This window comes from Manis javanica, chromosome 3, assembly GCF_040802235.1.
Source record: "Manis javanica isolate MJ-LG chromosome 3, MJ_LKY, whole genome shotgun sequence".
NCBI lineage: Eukaryota > Metazoa > Chordata > Mammalia > Pholidota > Manidae > Manis > Manis javanica.
Window position 1 is genome coordinate 114,743,916 of NC_133158.1, and position 19,252 is coordinate 114,763,167.

A 19,252-nucleotide genomic window follows, 5' to 3' on the forward strand; every position below is an offset into this window, starting at 1 on the left:
AGAATAGGTTGTTGATTGCACTTTAAATCCATGAATGACATCCTCATCTGAGCAAGGTTTCTATATGTCTCTGGCAACATGTTCTCCTGTTCTCTGAAATTAAGGTTTTAAACCAAATCTCTCCAAGTTTCTGAGATACCCAACTGTTCATTCCACTTTTCCTTTAATTCAGCAAATAACACCCCCCTCCACTTGTTTCACAATGAAGCTAGAAACCATAGGATGAGAATTTGCTCAACTCCCTACTCTCCAATTGCTGAATGACACTTGCCTCCACCTCCCTCCTGCCCTAACCTCTCATTGCAGAGGAGGAAGTGGCCTCTGCCTTGCTTGCATCCTCTCTTGCTTTCTCAGGGGCTTCTGTGCTCAATCAATGGTCCCTTCTCACCAAGACCCTTTCCATCAGCATTCAAACATGCTCAAGTTCCTTCCACCTCAAAAAGCCCTGGAACAACTGAAACCATCCCTGCTCTTGACCATGCCTCTGCCTTCAGCTCCCATCCCACCTCTCCTCCTTTTTACAGCAAAGCTTCTTGTGTTTTTTATGCACATGCTTACCATTTACTCATCTCCGTCTCCCTTATCACTTGTACTGACCTGGTTTCCTCTCTCAAGACTCCACTTAAACAGCCCTTGCTAAGATCACCACTATATTCCTAGGGTCCATAGTTTAAACACTTTTTAAAAACATTTTTTTTAACTAGCTAGTTTTTTTCTTAATAGAATGAGTAATATAAGGTTATGATTTTTTAAAATTTCAATTACAGCAAACAGTGTAAATAAAAAGTAAATATCCCTTCCATCTTAGGTCTCCCAATGTCCAGGTCCCCCTTGCAATAGACATCCACTGGGACAAGATGTTCTGTATACTTTCAGTAATATTAAACATATGCATTGGTTTGTTTTTACACAAATGAGAGTACAATATGTATATTGTTCTGTATTTGTATTTTTCACCTAATATATCTTAAGTATCTTTCCATATCTGTACAAATGTATATTCTCTAAATGTGTCATAATTTTTAAACCAATCTTATATTGATGGATATTTAACTTGTTTCTAGTTCTTTTTTTTATTCTTAAGTATGAACTTTATTATGTCAATGGACTGAAAATTTTCCTAGCTGAGCACACCTCTAGTTTTTATTATGGAAGTTTATGGGAAAAATGTCTTTTTTTTTTTTTGAGAGGGCATCTCTCATATTTATTGATCAAATGGTTGTTAACAACAATAAAATTCAGTATAGGGGGGTCAACGCTCAATGTACAATCATTAATCCATCTCAAGCCTAATTCTCATCAGTCTCCAATCTTCTGAAGCATAACGAACAAGTTCTTACATGGTGAACGAATTCTTACATAGTGAATAAATTCTTACATGGTGAACAGTACAAGGGCAGTCATCACAGAAACTTTCGGTTTTGATCATGCATTATGACCTATAAACAATCAGGTCAAATATGAATATTCATTTGATTTTTGTACTTGATTTATAGGTTGATCCCACATTTCTCCTATTATTACTATTATTTTTATTTTTAATAAAATGCTGAAGTGGTAGGTAGATGCAAGATAAAGGTAGAAAACATAGTTTAGTGCTGTAAGAGGGCAAATGTAGATGATCAGATGATCAGGTGTGTGCTTATGGACTAAGTATTAATCCAGGCTAGACAAGGGCAGCAAGACATCCACGGATGCAGAAGATTTCTCTCAAAGCAGGGGGGGTGAGGTTCTGAGCCTCACCTCTGTTGATCCCCAAATTCTCACCTGATGGCCCTCCTGTGACTGTGCCTGTCTTAGGTTGTTCCTCCCTTGAGGAATCTTACCCGTCTCTGGCTAACCAGTCATCTTCCGGGGCCATACAGGGAAATGTAAAGTTGGTAAGTGAGAGAGAAGCCATATTGTTTGCAAAGGTTAGCTTTTTACTTCTTTGCAGATTTATGCCCTGTGGCTTCTATGCCCAGCACTTGTCTCGAGGTATCTTTACCACCTGGAGGAATTATGATACTCGGTAAATTCGATATGAGGCATGAATTCTATTTAAGGGTTGTAATTAGGAAGGAAGAAGAAAAGCTATAGATGTAGCATATGAAGGAAACATGGGAGGATTGATTATTTCTTTGACATATCTTCTTGTATAGTACCTTAAGTATGTATAGGTTTTAAACTACTAACTAATTTGCACACACATATTAACATAATAGGAATACGGTGACATAAACAAAGCAAATCTATAATTACCATCCATCTCCAGTGAAGCCAAGAAAACCATTTAGGCACCCTAGGCATTTGTGAAAATTTATCTATGATATGATGGATATTGTCCAACTGTACTTGAACCATCAGACAAATTAAAGCAGCCCATTTCTGGGATCTGTTCACATCCCATATGTTCTTTTAACCATAGATAGTCTATAGTCATGAGATTTTGGAGTGCTACAACTTGCACCCCTCCCAACTCCTGGTTGAGTTCCAACAGTACAGATCTGGTCAAATTCGTTGTCTCACTGTATGCACATGCCAGCCTAGACATCTCCCTCCTCATTCCTATGGCAAGTCCAGGAGATGGTGGGCTGGATGCAGCCACAACCACAGCATCGTCCGGATGCCTGTGGAGGCTTTTTGATGATCATCCCCCGGCACAAGTCCTCCAGAGAGTGCTGATGCCGGAAGCTCCTCCTCATATCATATCTTAGTTCATTTTCTGGGTATCCAAACTAGGCCTTGATCTTCTGCATAGAAACAAACAGACCCTTTGCCCACACTTTGACATGCCCTCTATACCACTGTGCAGAACTCATTGGAGGTCAGCACACAGTAACTGCTTTTTTTTTTTTTTTAATTAAGAGAAAGGAATATTATCAGAAAAGAGTACCTCCAAGGCTGTTCATCTGACACACTTTAAGTGATCAACATTAAGGATATTTAAAGCATGCGTTGATCTTTGATTTACCAATAGTTTTATCCTGTTAAGGAGTAATCCCCCTTTTCTTTCTTTCTTTCTTTTTTTTTTTTTTTTAATTTTTAATCTACACTTACATGAAGAGTACTGTGTTTACTATGCTCTCCCCTATATCAGGTCCCCCCTAACAACCACATTACGGTTACTGTCCATCAGCTTAGCAAAATGTTGTAGAGTCACTACTTGTCCTCTCTGTGTTGTGCAGCCCACCCTCCCCTTTCTCCCTCCCCCCCATGCATGCTAATCTTAATACCCCCCTTCTTCTTCCCCCCCCTTATCCCTCCCTGCCCACCCATCCTCCCCAGTTCCTTTCCCTTTGGTACCTGTTAGTCCATTTTTGGGTTCTGTAATTCCGCTGCTGTTTTGTTCCTTCAGTTTTTCCTTTGTTTCTATACTCCTCAGATGAGTGAAATCATTTGGTATTTCTCTTTCTCCGCTTGGCTTATTTCACTGAGCATAATACTCTCCAGCTCCATCCATGTTGCTTCAAATGGTTGGATTTTTCCACTTCTTATGGCTGAGTAGTATTCCATTGTGTATATGTACCACATCTTCTTTATCCATTCATCTACCGATGGACATTTAGGTTGCTTCCAATTCTTGGCTATTGTAAATAGTGCTGCAATAAACATAGGGGTGCATCTGTCTTTCTCAAACTTGATTGCTGCGTTCTTAGGGTAAATTCCTAGGAGTGGAATTCCTGGGTCAAATGGTAGGTCTGTTTTGAGCATTTTGATGAACCTCCATACTGCTTTCCACAATGGTTGAACTAATTTGCATTCCCACCAGCAGTGTAGGAGGGTTCCCCTTTCTCCACAGCCTCGCCAACATTTGTTGTTGTTTGTCTTTTGGATGGCAGCTATCCTTACTGGTGTGAGGTGATACCTCATTGTAGTTTTAATTTGCATTTCTCTGATAATTAGCGATGTGGAGCATCTTTTCATGTGTCTCTTGGCCATCTGTATTTCTTTTTTGGAGAACTGTCTGTTCAGTTCCTCTGCCCATTTTTTAATTGGGTTATTTGTTTTTTGTTTGTTGAGGCGTGTGAGCTCTTTATATATTCTAGATGTCAAGCCTTTATCGGATCTGTCATTTTCAAATATATTCTCCCATACTGTAGGGTTCCTTTTTGTTCTATTGATGATGTCTTTCGCTGTACAGAAGCTTTTCAGCTTAATGTAGTCCCACTTGCTCATTTTTGCTGTTGTTTTCCTTGCCCGGGGAGATATGTTCAAGAACAGGTCACTCATGTTTATGTCTAAGAGGTTTTTGCCTATGTTTTTTTCCAAGAGTTTAATGGTTTCATGACTTACATTCACGTCTTTGATCCATTTTGAGTTTACCTTTGTCTATGGGGTTAGACAATGGTCCAGTTTCATTCTCCTACATGTAGCTGTCCAGTTTTGCCAGCACCATCTGTTGAAGAGACTGTCATTTTGCCATTGTATGTCCATGGCTCCTTTATCAAATATTAATTGACCATATATGTTTGGGTTAATTTCTGGAGTCTCTAATCTGTTCCACTGGTCTGTGGCTCTGTTCTTGTGCCAGTACCAAATTGTCTTGATTACTATGGCTTTGTAGTAGAGCTTGAAGTTGGGGAGTGAGATCCCCCCTACTTTATTCTTCTTTTTCAGGATTGCTTTGGCTATTCGGGGTCTTTGGTGTTTCCATATGAATTTTTGAATTATTTGTTCCAATTCATTGAAGAATGTTGCTGGTAATTTGAGAGGGATTGCATCAAATCTGTATATTGCTTTGGGCAGGATGGCCATTTTGACGATATTAATTCTTCCTAGCCATGAGCATGGGATGAGTTTCCATTTATTAGTGTCCCCTTTAATTTCTCTTAAGAGTGACTTGTAGTTTTCAGAGTATAAGTCTTTCACTTCTTTGGTTAGGTTTATTCCTAGGTATTTTATTCTTTTTGATGCAAAGGTGAATGGAATTGTTTTCCTGATTTCTCTTTCTATTGATTTGTTGTTAGTGTATAGGCAAGCTACAGATTTCTGTGTGTTAATTTTGTATCCTGCCACTTTGCTGTATTCCGATACAGTTCTAGTAGTTTTGGAGTGGAGTCTTTAGGGTTTTTTATGTACAGTATCATATCATCCGCAAATAGTGACAGTTTAACTTCTTCTTTACCAATCTGGATTCCTTGTATTTCTTTGTTTTGTCTGATTGCCGTGGCTAGGACCTCCAGTACTGTGTTAAATAACAGTGGGGAGAGTGGGCATCCCTGTCTGGTTCCCGATCTCAGAGGAAATGCTTTCAGCTTCTCGCTGTTCAGTATAATGCTGGCTGTGGGTTTATCATATATGGCCTTAATTATGTTGAGGTACTTGCCCTCTATTCCCATTTTGCTGAGAGTTTTTATCATGAATGGATGTTGAATTTTTGTCAAATGCTTTTTCAGCATCTATGGAGATGATCATGTGGTTTTTGTCTTTCTTTTTGTTTATGTGGTGGATGATGTTGATGGATTTTCGAATGTTGTACCATCCTTGCATCCCTGGGATGAACCCCACTTGGTCATGGTGTATGATCCTTTTGATATACTGTTGAATTCTGTTTGCTAATATTTTATTGAGTATTTTTGCATCTACATTCATCAGGGATATTGGTCTGTAATTTTCTTTTTTGGTGGGGTCTTTGCCTGGTTTTGGTATTAGGGTGATGTTGGCGTCATAGAATGAGTTTGGGAGTATTCCCTCTTCTTCTATTTTGTGGAACACTTTAAGGAGAATGGGTATTATGTCTTCTCTGTGTATCTGATATAATTCCGAGGTAAATCCGTCCAGCCCCGGGGTTTTGTTCTTGGGTAGTTTTTTGATTACTGTTTCAATTTCTTTGCTCGTAATTGGTTTGTTTAACTTTTGTGTTTCTTCCTTGGTCAGTCTTGGGAGGCTCTATTTTTCTAGGAAGTTGTCCATTTCTTCTAGGTTTTCCAGCTTGTTGGCATATAGGTTTTCATAGTAGTCTTTAATAATTCTTTGTATTTCTGTGGAGTCTGTCGTGATTTTTCCATTCTCATTTCTGATTATGTTGATTTGTGTTGACTCTCTTTTTCTCTTAATAAGTTGGGCTAGAGGCTTATCTATTTTGTTTATTTTCTCAAAGAACCAGCTCTTGGTTTTGTTGATTTTTGCTATTGTTTTATTCTTCTCAATTTTGTTTATTTCTTCTCTGATCTTTATTATGTCCCTCCTTCTGCTGACTTTAGGCCTCATTTGTTCTTCTTTTTCCAGTTTTAATAATTGTGATGTTAGAATATTCATTTGGGATTGTTCTTCCTTCTTCAAGTGTGCCTGGATTGCTATATACTTTCCTCTTAAGACTGCTTTCGCTGCATCCCACAGAAGTTGGGGCTTAGTGTTGTTGTTGTCATTTGTTTCTATATGTTCCTTGATCTCTATTTTGATTTGTTCATTGATCCATTGATTATTTAGTAGCATGTTGCTAAGCCTCCATGTGTTTGTGAGCCTTTTTGTTTTCTTTGTAGAATTTATTTCTACTTTCATACCTTTGTGGTCTGAAAAATTGGTTGGTAGAATTTCAATATTTTGGAATTTACTGAGGCTCTTTTTGTGAGCTAGTATGTGGTCTATTCTGGAGAATGTTCCATGTGCACTTGAGAAGAATGTATATCCTGTTGCTTTTGGATGTAGAGTTCTATAGATGTCTATTAGGTCCATCTGTTCTAGTGTGTTGTTCAGTGCCTGTGTGTCCTTACTTATTTTCTGCCCGGTGGATCTATCGTTTGGGGTGAGTGGTGTGTTGAAGTCTCCTAAAATGAATGCATTGCAGTCTATTTCCCTCTTTAGTTCTGTTAGTATTTGCTTCACATATGCTGGTGCTCCTATATTGGGTGCATATATATTTAGAATGGTTATATCCTCGTGTTGGACTGAGACCCTTATCATTATGTAGTATCCTTCTTTATCTCTTGTTACTTTCTTTGTTTTGAAGTCTATTTTGTCTGATATTAGTACTGCTTTCTTCTCACTGTTGTTTGCCTGAAATATGTTTTTCCATCCCTTGACTTTTAGTCTATGCTTGTCTTTGGCTTTAAGGTGGGTTTCTTGTAAGCAGCATATAGATGGGTCTTGCTTTTTTATCCATTCTATTACTATGTGTCTTTTGATTGGTGCATTAAGTCCATTTACATTTAGGGTGACTATTGAGAGATATGTACTTATTGCCATTGCAGGCTTTAGATTCGTGGTTACCAAAGGTTCAAGGTTAGCTTCTTTAGTATCTTACTGCCTAACTTAGCTCTCTTAGTGAGCTGTTATATACACTGTCTGGAGATTCTTTTCTTCTCTCCCTTCTTATTCCTCCTCCTCCATTCTTCATATGTTGTGTGTTTTGTTCTGTGCTCTTTTTAGGGGTGCTCCCATCTAGAGCAGTCCCTGTAGGATGCCCTGTAGAGGTGGTTTGTGGGAAGCAAAATCCCTCAGCTTTTGCTTGTCTGGGAATTGTTTAATCCCGCCATCATATTTAAATGATAGTCGTGCTGGATACAGTATCCTTGGTTCAAGGCCCTTCTGTTTCATTGCATTAAGTATATCATGCCATTCTCTTCTGGCCTGTAGGGTTTCTGTCGAGAAGTCTGATGTTAGCCTGATGGGTTTTCCTTTATAGGTGACCTTTTTCTCTCTAGCTGCCTTCAAAACTCTTTCCTTGTCCTTGATCCTTGCCATTTTAATTACTATGTGTCTTGGTGTTGTCCTCCTTGGATCCTTTCTGTTGGGAGTTCTGTGTAATTCCATGGTCTGTTCGATTATTTCCTCCCCCAGTTTGGGGAAGTTTTCAGCAATTATTTCTTCAAAGAGACTTTCTATCCCTTTTCCTCTTTCTTCTTCTTCTGGTATCCCTATAATACGAATATTATTCCTTTTGGCTTGGTCACATAGTTCTCTTAGTGTTGTTTCATTCCTGGAGATCCTTTTATCTGTCTCTATGTCAGCTTCTATACGTTCCTGTTCTCTGGCTTCTATTCCTTCAATGGCCTCTTGCATCTTATCCATTCTGCTTATAAATCCTTCCAGGGATTGTTTCACTTCTGTGATCTCCTTCCGGACTTCATCCCACTGCTCTTGCATTTTTCTCTGCATCTCATCCCATTGCTCTTGCATTTTTCTCTGCATCTCTGTCAGCATGTTCATGATTTTTATTTTGAATTCTTTTTCAGAAGGACTAGTTAGGTCTGTCTCCTTCTCAGGTGTTGTCTCTGTGATCTTTGTCTGCCTGTAGTTTTGCCTTTTCATGGTGATAGAGATAGTTTGCAGAGCTGGTACAAGTGACCGCTGGAAGAGCTTCCCTTCTTGTTGGTTTGTGGCCTTCTCCTCGGAGAATAGCGACCTCTAGTGGCTTGTGCTGGGCAGCTGTGCGCAGACAGGACTTCTGCTTCCTGCCCAGTTGCTATGGGGTTTATCTCCGCTGTTGCTGTGGGCTTGGCCTGGCTGGGGCTGCTCCTCCAAAATGGTGGAGCCCCGTTGGAGGGGGAGCGGCCGGGAGGCTATTTATCTCCGTAAGGGGCCTCTGTGCTCCCTGCTGCCCAGGGGGTTAGAGTGCCCAGAGATCCCCAGATTCCCTGCCTCTGGTCTAAGTGACCTGTCCTGCCCCTTTAAGACTTCCAAAAAGCACTCTCCAAACCAAAACAACAACAGCAACAATGAGAGAGGGAACAGAAAGAAAAAAAAAGGAAAAAACACGCGATTTTTTTTTTGTCCTCAGGTGCTGGTCCCAGGCACCCGCTCACTGGTCCTGCTGCCCTGTCTCTCTAGCACCAGGGTCCCTGTCCCTTCAAGGCTTCCAAAAAGCACCCACCCACCAGTCCCGCAGGGAAAGAATGCTTGATATTCTTTGTCCTCAGACGCTGGTCCCAGGCACCCGCTCACCAGTCCCGCCGCCCTGCCTCCCTAATACCGGGGTCCCTGTCTCTTTAAGGCTTCCAAAAAGCACTCGCCAAAAAGAGAGAAAAAAAGGGGAAAAACGCACGATTTCCTCCGTCCTCAGGTGCCAGTCTCAGGCACCCACCCACCGGTCCCACAGGGAAAAACACGGGATATTCTTTGTCCTCAGGTGCCGGTCCCAGGCACCCGCTCACCAGTCCCGCCGCCCTGCCTCCCTAGCACCGGGGTCTCTGTCCCTTTTAGGCTTCCAAAAAGCACTTGCAAAAAAGAGGAAAAAGAGGGGAAAAATGCACCATTTCCTCTGTCCTCAAGTGCCGGTCTCAGGCACCTGCCCGCAGGTCCCGCAGGGAGAAATGTGGGATATTCTTTGTCCTCAGGCACTGGTCCCAGGCACCTGCTCACCGGTCCCGCCACCCTGCCTCCCTAGCAACGGGGACCCGTCACTTTAAGGCTTCCAAAAAGCACTCGCCAAAAGAAAACTGCTCCAGTTTTTTTCCACCCGCCGGGAGCCGGGGGGTGGGGCGCTCGGGTACCGCTGGGCCGGGGCTTGTATCTTACCCCCTTCGCAAGGCGCTGGGTTCTTGCAGGTGTGGATGTGGTCTGGATGTTGTCCTGTGTCCTGTGGTCTCTATTTTAGGAAGATTTTTCTTTGTTATATTTTCATAGCTCTATGTGTTTTTGGGAGATTTCCACTGCTCTACTCACGCCGCCATCCTGGCTCCACCCCTGTTTCTAGTTTTTGATATTAAATCAATGTTGCAATGATGATTCTTGCACATACATCTTTTCATATATACACAGATATGTGTATATAAATAAATATGTATAAAGCATATGTAACTTATATTACATGTGAATATGTATATCACAGGTATATATAGTGATATGGAGATGTAAAATTTCTGCACTTGAAATTACTTCATTATTAGCTAGGTATGTTATTTTAATAGATGTTGTCAAAATGCCTCTCAAACAAGTAATATTAATTTATACTCCTCCCAACAGTAAATGAGCATTGGTTTTCCTTATCTTTGCCAATGTAAGTGAAAATAGAATCCTATAATTTTAACAGCATATGTTCCATTATCAGTTGAGCACTTGCTCATGTTTTAGACTATTTGTATTCTTTCACGATGAACTGCATTTGTGTTCATTAATTTTTATTGCATTGCAGGTCTTCTGCTTGCTGATTTTATGGTCCCCCTCCACAGTGGACACTTTTTTTGGCAGTACAGATTTCACTAAACTTCTCAGTTACATTTGAGGCAGTTAATTGCTCCAGGGCTTCTTTTTGAAACACTCTTTCCCTTTGGCTGCAGAGACAGCATGCTCTTCATCCTCCCTAGTTGCTCTTTTTCATTCTGTTTATATAGTTCTCTCCTCCTCTACCTGGTCCTTTTTTTTAAATGGGTGTCTCAAAATCAAAACAATGTGAAAATTATACAATGTATGCTTCACCTGTATACAATGTGTGCTCCGTTTTCCTCTCCCCTCCACTTGGGCAACCATGTTAATTAGTTTCTTTGCTTTCTTCCAAAAAATTTTAGGCAAATCAAGCACATACAAAGATATGTATTTTGTTTTTCTTTCTTTCTTATTTGCTATTTAAGAGATAGCATAAGTACTTATTTCTTAATGATAGCTTCATTATTTTTAAAAAGAATGTGTCTTGATGGTCTTTTTATGTGAACACATTGAAAGATTCTTCATTATTCTTGTAGCTGTATATGCCAGTGACTTCTAAAGGCATATGCTAATGACTTGCAAGTATATGTATATTCCAAATAATCTCTTTGGAGTGTGAGACTCATAGATCCAATAAAATATTGGATTCAATGTCACTTCTTTAGGGAAGATTTGTATTGATTCCATTGACTATATGTGCTCCAAAAGCACCTTATTTTTTTCTTACTATTACTGATTGTAATAATATATTTATGTATGTGATTATTTGGTTACATATATTTTTCTTAGTAGGCTGCAAATTCCTTGATGGTAAGAACCATATCTGTTTTGTTGACTAATCTATCCCCACCTCTTGACATAGTTCTTGACACATAAATGTTCAATAATTTTGAGTGAATGCATAAATGAATAAGAAAATATGTTAATAGCATAATACTCAATCTTTTACCTTATGGTATTCTACTAATCATTCTTAGGATATAGTAATCAGATTTATAAATTGTTGAAGCTAGCAGATTTAGAGAGTGTCTAAAATGACAAAATCAGAATTAAAAAAAACACACTAAATGATTAGGGCCTTTAACTCCCAGAACCAGATAAAAGATCTTTTACACAAGTTTCTTAATAAATGTGAAAGCAAATATAATTTTTCTTGTGTCCTCTTATTGATCATTCTCAATGTCCTATATATTTCTTATATTAAAACAACAAATAAGATAGTTGATTCTGAAGACTGTACAGGTGAGGTGGTATTTGAACTGAGCTGCTGTTAGAGTCTTGGTGGGACTTGAATACATGTGAATAGGTAATGCAGATGGTACAGCTTGTGTCAGGGAGCAAAGGCTGGAAGTAGGCCGGCTTGGAAATGAAGGATCCAAAGCCAGCTCCTGTGACTTGTAGCTGTGATTCCTGCTATAGCATCTTTCTTCCCAACTTGCAGTCAGAGGAGCTGAGGCACCTGGAAACATGGAGGTGGAAGGGGACTGGAATCCAGCTTTGGCGTCAGCTCCATCCGAATTAACCATCCTGTATCCCTAGCCAGAATCAATTCTTAGAGGCTTCTGAGGTTGCCTATCAACCTGCCAGCCCTCGGGAAGGTTCAGGTGGCCCAACCCAGGCTCCAGCCAGCTATTGCCCTCAGGTACCTGTGACCAGGAGTTCCCTGTGGCTGCTCAGCATCCCTTCCTGTGCAGCCTGCTGTGGCTCTTTTGTGCCCCAGGGCCAGGGCTGAGGAGCCCGGAGCCAGCTCCCATCCCAGCAGCGTGGGCCTCAATAAGAATATAGTGTACAACCAAGAGCATATCATGGAGCATCTAGAAGGTGTCATCAATGAACCAGAGGTGGAAATGTCCTCACAAGAACTGCAGCTCCACTATTTCAAAATGCATGATTATGATGGCAATAATTTGCTTGACAGCCTAGAACTCTCCACAGCCATCACTCATGTCCATGAGGAGAATGGGAATGAACAGCCACCACCAGTGAGGGAAGCTGAACTGATTAACTTAACAGATGGTGTTTTAAGAGATGATGATAAGAACAATGATGGATACATCGACTATGCTGAATTTGCAAAGTCACTGCAATAGACATTTGGCCATGTCCTAGTTACTTGCAAATGTAACCTGTTATAATGTGACTGAACACTTTCGGTAATGCAAAGTAATTCATTTCCAACTACTGCTACAGTATTTTGAGTAAAACCTATAGTTTGTTACACTGGGGTGAGAAAAGGAAATGAAGAGAAATAAAAGAGAAATGGGACATATTGCAGTCCCCAAGTACTGTTGAATCTCTTACTGTATGAGGGCCTGATTAAACAATCCTTTTGAGAACACTGGATAATTGGAGCTGTGTGCTCAGGAACCGCACTGTAGAACACTGCTGGTCTTTCAGTTTTAATCCATGCAGTTGGAAAAGTAAGAAGCTTTGCCAAGAGAACGCACTTTTCAGTAACAACGAAGGAATGGAATGAATACCAGATGTTTTCCCTGGTGGGTCCTGCCCCTTCAGGTAAATGGGGACAGTATTCTAGAAAGTTCTCCTGGCCTTCATGATCACTTGCTCTGGCCAAGTGAGTATTAGACTATTTCAAAGCCACAACACAAGAAGAATGTCACATATTAAGTCCAGCTAGTCACAGAGTATAAGAAGATTCTCTTATCTTCTGGCACTTTGGAAATGATACACCACTGAAAACCTTTTCAGTTTTTCAATATTTTATAAAACTACTACCACATCCTTATACTTTATTTCATTGATGTCTTCAACCTAGAGAAGACCTTGCATTTAAAGGTGTTCTTTATTCTCATCATTAGCAAATGTTTTAGCTTTCTTAACTCTTGTTTTTAGGGTTTCATTTTTGAAGTTTAGAAATTATTAGGAGTGTAAGGACTCATCCCTTTTGCTTGATACAGTGGGGGTAAAACAACTAGCTGGTCCTGCCTAAGTGAGAAGTGAAAAGACCATTCACCGTGCACCGTGATTAACTTGATACAAACTGTATTTAGAAGAAGTGTTGTTTAAATCAACTCTTCTGGCTTAAATATGTGAATTCCTTCAGATCAGAAAAGAATAGAAAAAGATGCCTGAAAACTCTTAACAGTGTGAATCTTATAGCTGAAAATGAGAAGCAGCAGCAAATTGTCATTTGGTTTATTGGATGTGATGGACATGCTCTGATAGAAAACTGAAATGATAGTGGAATGGGAGAGAAACTGCATAAAATTTGCTGTAAGATGAATAGAGACTTATTGTCTTTATTAAAGTATTCTTATAAGAAAACACATGTATTTGTAAAAATGGTTTCCTGTTTCAAGTATTTGTATAATCAGCTAAATTATAAACTATTCTTGTAATATCTAGTTATTTTGAAAATTTATGTAATGATTCTGGGTATATGACTAATAAAACTACTGAAACAAAGAAAAAATAAAATAAAATAAAACAACAAATACTGCAAGGAAATAGCAGGAACCACCAAACTGTTATAGATTAGGAACTCTGATGTGGGATAACTCAATGCTGAAACAATTCTTAGTCCTTAAAGCTATTTAGATATAAACACATATCTTAAATGATCAAAGTTCATGATGTCATCTACTTAGAGAAGTAAATGCAAATTCATGGTTATCAAAAACTGAGCGCACAGAGCATGCTGGGAAATTCTTTTCTACTAAAGAACATTTCTTGTTGGGTGAAGAGCACAGGCTGGAAACTTTTTCAGTGATAGGTTATTTAGTCTTTAAATTTTAGTCAGTACCTTAATTTGGCAATGAGACAGTCCTCAAACTTTAAAGAGGCTAGTGTTTTACTGAGTAATACCTGCGACCGGTCCTCAAATAGAAGTCTTTTTTTATTTTCCGTTCTTCTCTTTCAGCAATCTGTAAAGCTCCACCGTCTAGTTGAGTCACATAATAGCATTACAGTCTCTGTATGTGGGAGAAAAGGTAAGTCCCATTATTCAAGATCTGTAAATTGCCCATTTGGAATCAGAAAAGGATTTAAATTTGTAATCCTGCCTTTTCCTACTACTATCATCTTCAATGCATTCTTCCCTATGCACATACCAAAGGGTTAAGAGACTTGAGATATTTTCACTGTGAAAAGAAAAACAAATTTATTGAGATAAAATTGACAGATGATACACCCATGAAACTGCCACTGCAATAAAGATACTGATTATCCATCACTCCCAAAAGTTGCCTTTTGCCTTTTTGTAATCTGACCTCTTGACCTCTCTCTACCCATCCCTATCTTCAGGCAACCAGTTTGCATGTTTATAATTTTATATAAATGGTATTGTACAGTAGACATTTTTTTGCCTTTTATAATATATTTTGGATTAATTTTATTAGGATCAAAGCCATAATTGTTTTGAAATCCATCCATTTTGTTAAGTCTATCAATAATTCATTTTATTCCTGAGTAGAACCCCACTGTATGGGTAGACCAGTTTGTTCATTTGCCTGTTGATGGAAATTTGGTTCGTTTCCAGTTTTTTGCTGTTACAAATAATGTCACTATGAACATTAGGGTGCAAGTCTTTCTATGGACATACCCTTTCATTTCTAATGGGAAAATACCTAACGGTAGAGTGGCTGGGTCTATGGTGGTAAATGTTAAACTTTTTAAGCTAACTGCCAAACTATTTTCCAAGTATTTGTGCCATTTTCCATTCTCACCGGCAGTATATGAGAGTTCCAGTTGTTCCACATTTTTGCCAGTACTTGGTCTTTTTAATTTTAGCCATCTTAATGGATGTGTGGTAATGTGTCCTTGTCTAATTTGCATTTCCTTTATGACTAATGGCATTGAAATCTTTTCAAGTCCTTATTTGCCATTTGTATGTCACCTTTGGTGAAGTGTCTGTTTAAATCTTTTATTTATTAGATTGTTTTCTAATCATTAAATTCTGAGAGTTCTTTCTAGATTATGGATACAAATCCTTTATCAGATACATGATTTGCAAATATTGTCTTTCACTCTATGACTTATCTTTTCATCCTCCTTACAATGTCTCTCAAAGGGCAAATGTTTTTACTTTTATTAAGTCCCATGTATCAATTTTTTCTTTTGTGGATCATACTTCTTGTGTCATATCTAAGACATCTTTGCCTACTCCAAGGTCATGAATATTTTCTATATTATCTTACTGTAAAAACTATTTGATAAATACCTATTCAGTAAATTGATGTGAGGTACTTTCTGAGATTGGAAAAAAAAATTTTTATAAGAATACAATAGAAAAACTGGTTACTTTATGGAATAAGCAAATTAAATCCTTCTCTTTATGAAGGGTTACTAGCTGGAAACTTACCTCAAATTCCTACACATTGGGGAAATTTGTTAAAGGTTAGGATAGATTGAACAGATTTATCAGTATTTAACAACTCCGTTTGCATAAGAAATTGTAAAGTATAGGAATAGGAAATTTTCCTAAAGGATATAATAGCCCAAGCAATGAAGTAAATCAAGAAATGATTCACAATTTTCCAAATGGGATAGTTATCATGAATATAGCCCAATGGCTACAATTCTAATCTTTCTTTACCCAGCCCTCATGGGCACATAGCTGGTTCCCAGGAGGAGAGAGGACTGTAATTAACAGCTGTAACAGTTGTTTTCTTATAACACAGGAAAGCAAAGAAAAATCTGTAACATTTTGTAGTCCAAGTAGAAATGATTTGAGTCCCAAATCATTGGTGGCTAAGAGTTGGCAGTTGCTGCTGGAAAATTGGGTACTTATCAGGGTTTGTAATCAAGTTAGCTTTGGTGAGTAGGACAAGTTTTTGAATTCATACATAACTAGCAACGCTGCCACCACATTCACTTGCTGAGAGTATAGGTGAAGCCCTTGGCGGCCAGCTGATATCCATGAGGGTATTGGGTTTTTTCCCAGGTATAATGGGAATCATCCAGACTGGGCATCATTATAACGGACAGATACACTTATAATCTTTCAGGACTATCCTTTGTTCCCTGTTATAAGTTGTCATAGATCTATTCTTCTAGTTATTTCTCCTTTTGGGCACGATAGGAAGTTAACATAATAGCTGAAGTTCTGGGCACTGTGAAGTCTTCCTTCTCCATGGTCATTCTGGGACCTCTTTAAGCCATGAAATACTTGGGATTCCTTCCCAATAATAATGTGCACATCCGGTGCCCAAATTTTCTTCAACCCATTATGCCTGATAATCACAGAATAACAAACCAACACACCTATCAACAATATGATTTCTAAAAACAGTTTATAGATTTTTGAAGAGTTCTGCTTTTCCCCTGTTTGTTATATACAATTAGGAATGTACAGTCGAATTATAACTTCTAAAATAAATCATGTTTTAATATCACTCAAAATAGTTCTCCTCTGTATGGTTATGCCAAAAACTTGATGGGTTCATCTCATTCATTTTGCTTCAGACATTTAGTATTAGCTTATCAAATTTATTTTTGTATTAGTTTGTATAGATATTATATAAAATATCTATATGGTTCAAAAGTTAAATCCATATGACAGGAGAGATTCGGGGGTGGTCTAGTTCCTATCTCTCTTCTTTCTTCCTTGTGTACTCACTCTCCTTATTGTTATTTTTGTTTCTGACTTATTCTTACATTTTAAAAATGAAAATAAATTCTATGTAAATTATATGCATAGTATATATACAGAATAATGTACATATTTATACCACTATTTAGATAACAGGAGCATAACATAGACATTTAATTTATGTTTCCTTGTATGTGTGCTTTACATACTTAACTATGTTTCCTAGGGACCTTTTAATAATAGGATTTATAGATATTCTTCATTCTTTATTTTGGCTGCATAGCACCCTCTTGTGTGAAGGAACCATTGTTTATTGCATCACTTTTCTTCTGAAGGCTTTTTTTTTGTCTTGTACTGTTTCAAATAGTGCTGTATAAAAAGCCTTGTGCACGTGTCTTTTTGTGCCAGTCTCTTTGGTATGGGTTTTGAGAAGTAAAATTGCGGAGTCAAAGAGTAAATGCATACATACTTTTGCTAGATAGATATTGCCAAATTTCTTTTCATAGAGATTATACCCATTTGCATTTATAGCAGAAACATGTGAAGGAATCCTCATAGCCTTGGCAAACTTTAAGATTTTTCTATAGGTGAGCAATGTTACCTCATATATGTTTCTCTTTTTTTCCTTTTTCTAAGAAATATTTTAAAACTTACAGTAAAGTTGCAGGCATAATTCAAATAATTTTTTTCCTGAGCCACTTGAGAATAAGTTGCTGACATGTGGCTCCATGACTCCCACATACTTCAGTGTATATTTCATAAAGACAAGGACATTCTCCTACATAAATGACAGTGCAACTATTAATATCAGGAAGTTATTGTTGGTATAATAATAGCAACTAATGCTCAACCCCTATTCAAGTTTCACCAGTTGTATTAATGATGTTCTTTTTAGGAAAGGATTTAGGATCACACAATACTATTGTTTGCCATCTCTCTTTAATCTTCAATCTTTCCTTGATCTCTGTGACTTTGACTCCTTTGGTTATTTTGTAGAATGTCTCTCAATTTGGATTTTTTTGATATTTTCCCATAGTTAAATTCAGGTTATGCATTTTTGGCTGGAATATCACAGGCTTGAATGCTGTGTTCTCACTGCTCCTTTGTAGGTTGTACATATTTTAAAATTGTCCTATTACTAATGATGGTAACTTCAGGTACTTAAATGCTGTCTGCCAGGTTTCTCCATTATAAGTTTACTCTTTTCCCCTTTGTAATTAATAGTTATTTGTTGAGAGATACTCTATATAAATAGGCCATCCTCTTCAAATTTTTACCTACTAGCTTTAGTATCCATTGATGTTTCTTGGCTAAATTAATTATTGTTTTGATAGTTGCCAAATGATGACTTTTTAATTTTATCTTTCCTCTTAAATTAATTAATTGTAATTTACTGTAAGGGAAAGCTATCTTTTCTCCCCATTTTATTTATTCATTTACTTATGTTATATGGACTCATGAATTCCTTTTTTTATTTGATGTACTATAGCTCAATAATCATTATTTACTTTGATGCTCAAATTGTTACAGATTTAGGCAGTGAGAGCTCTTTAACTTGGCTCTGAAACCTTTTTTGGTCTGTCCCCATCATTCCTTGAGCACTTGCTTACTTATTGGCACATGATGTCATTTTTATATAACACCTTCCTTGGCCCAGCCTTGTAACCAGCCATTTCTTTAAAGAACCCTGATCCTTTTTGGGGAGTAAATAGAATTTAGAAACCAAAACTTGGGTACTGGATGTACACATTCTTATTGGGTTTTCACAACTCCCAATGCTTTTTCAGAGGATGGAATTAGAGGATATATATATATATACACACAAAACAGACAAGGAAGAGTATTATATATGTGCATATTCTTATATACATACATGTTTACACCTGTATTATTTTTCCAGCTATTTATCTATTAAACACAATCAGTTTACACTGTTGTCTCCAACTCAAATCCAATACCACAGAGTTTATTTTAGTTTTATTTCTGTCTATATTTGTAACTTCCTTTCTTCACTGAGAAACCTGCTCTCAGCTTCATTAAATCTACTTATTCTATCAATCCTGCCCAGCTAACCCGTTTTTCATCACTTCTGATGGTGAACCCTCTCCTGCCCCTAACTGCTGTGTAGATAATGTTTTCATCCTGCTTGGGCTCCAGTATCCCACTCCACTGCCAGGGTGGGGGCCCTTCTCAGCCTTCTTGTGCTCTGACACCCTGCACCAGGCTGTGCAAGTACTTGTCTGTCCTCCTTAGGTTCCAGTATCTATAGCAAGCTGCCACCTTCAACCACACTTCACCCAGCCCTGTATGTGGATGCCTATCTTGCTTAATATTTTTATAGCTTTGGGACTAAGGAAAGAAAGAAGTAAAGGAAAGCAGGATTGAAGGAAGGAAAGAAGGAAGGAAGGAAAGAAAAAAGGAAGGGAGGAAGGAAGGAAGGAAGGAATTTTTTTTTTTTAATTATAAGAATGGGCATCTTTTCAAATGTTGGACACACCACTTACATTTTGCGTGTTGTGTGGACTATCTGTTAACATCTCTAGCAAATTTGCTAAACATCTCTTTTTAGGAACTCTATACATTAGGAATATTTATCTTTTGTCTTACATGTAAGTTTCAAGCATGTTTTCTGAATTT

General features: G+C 38.1%; 2 protein-coding genes across 7 annotated transcripts in view; both read left to right on the top strand.

Annotated features, from left to right (window-relative positions):
• ATP13A4 (ATPase 13A4) overlaps positions 1 to 19,252 on the top strand; it is a 122,375-nt gene that overhangs the window by 54,333 nt on the left and 48,790 nt on the right. For all 6 annotated transcript variants that reach the window (XM_073231901.1, XM_073231899.1, XM_073231896.1 and 3 more), the window contains one exon: positions 13,946 to 14,015. In XM_073231901.1, coding sequence (XP_073088002.1) covers positions 13,946 to 14,015 — 70 coding nt within the window. The remainder of the gene's footprint in view (positions 1 to 13,945; positions 14,016 to 19,252) is intronic.
• On the top strand, positions 10,140 to 13,927 carry LOC108405762 (multiple coagulation factor deficiency protein 2 homolog). Its single transcript, XM_073231902.1, has one exon. It carries the CDS (start codon positions 11,871 to 11,873, stop codon positions 12,153 to 12,155), a length of 285 nt encoding a protein of 94 aa, XP_073088003.1. The 5' UTR covers positions 10,140 to 11,870; the 3' UTR covers positions 12,156 to 13,927.

What these genes read in the sequence shown, in the direction of transcription:
- LOC108405762 (XM_073231902.1), top strand. Translation starts at nt 11,871, where the DNA reads ATGGAGCATCTAGAAGGTGTCATCAATGAACCAGAGGTGGAAATGTCC.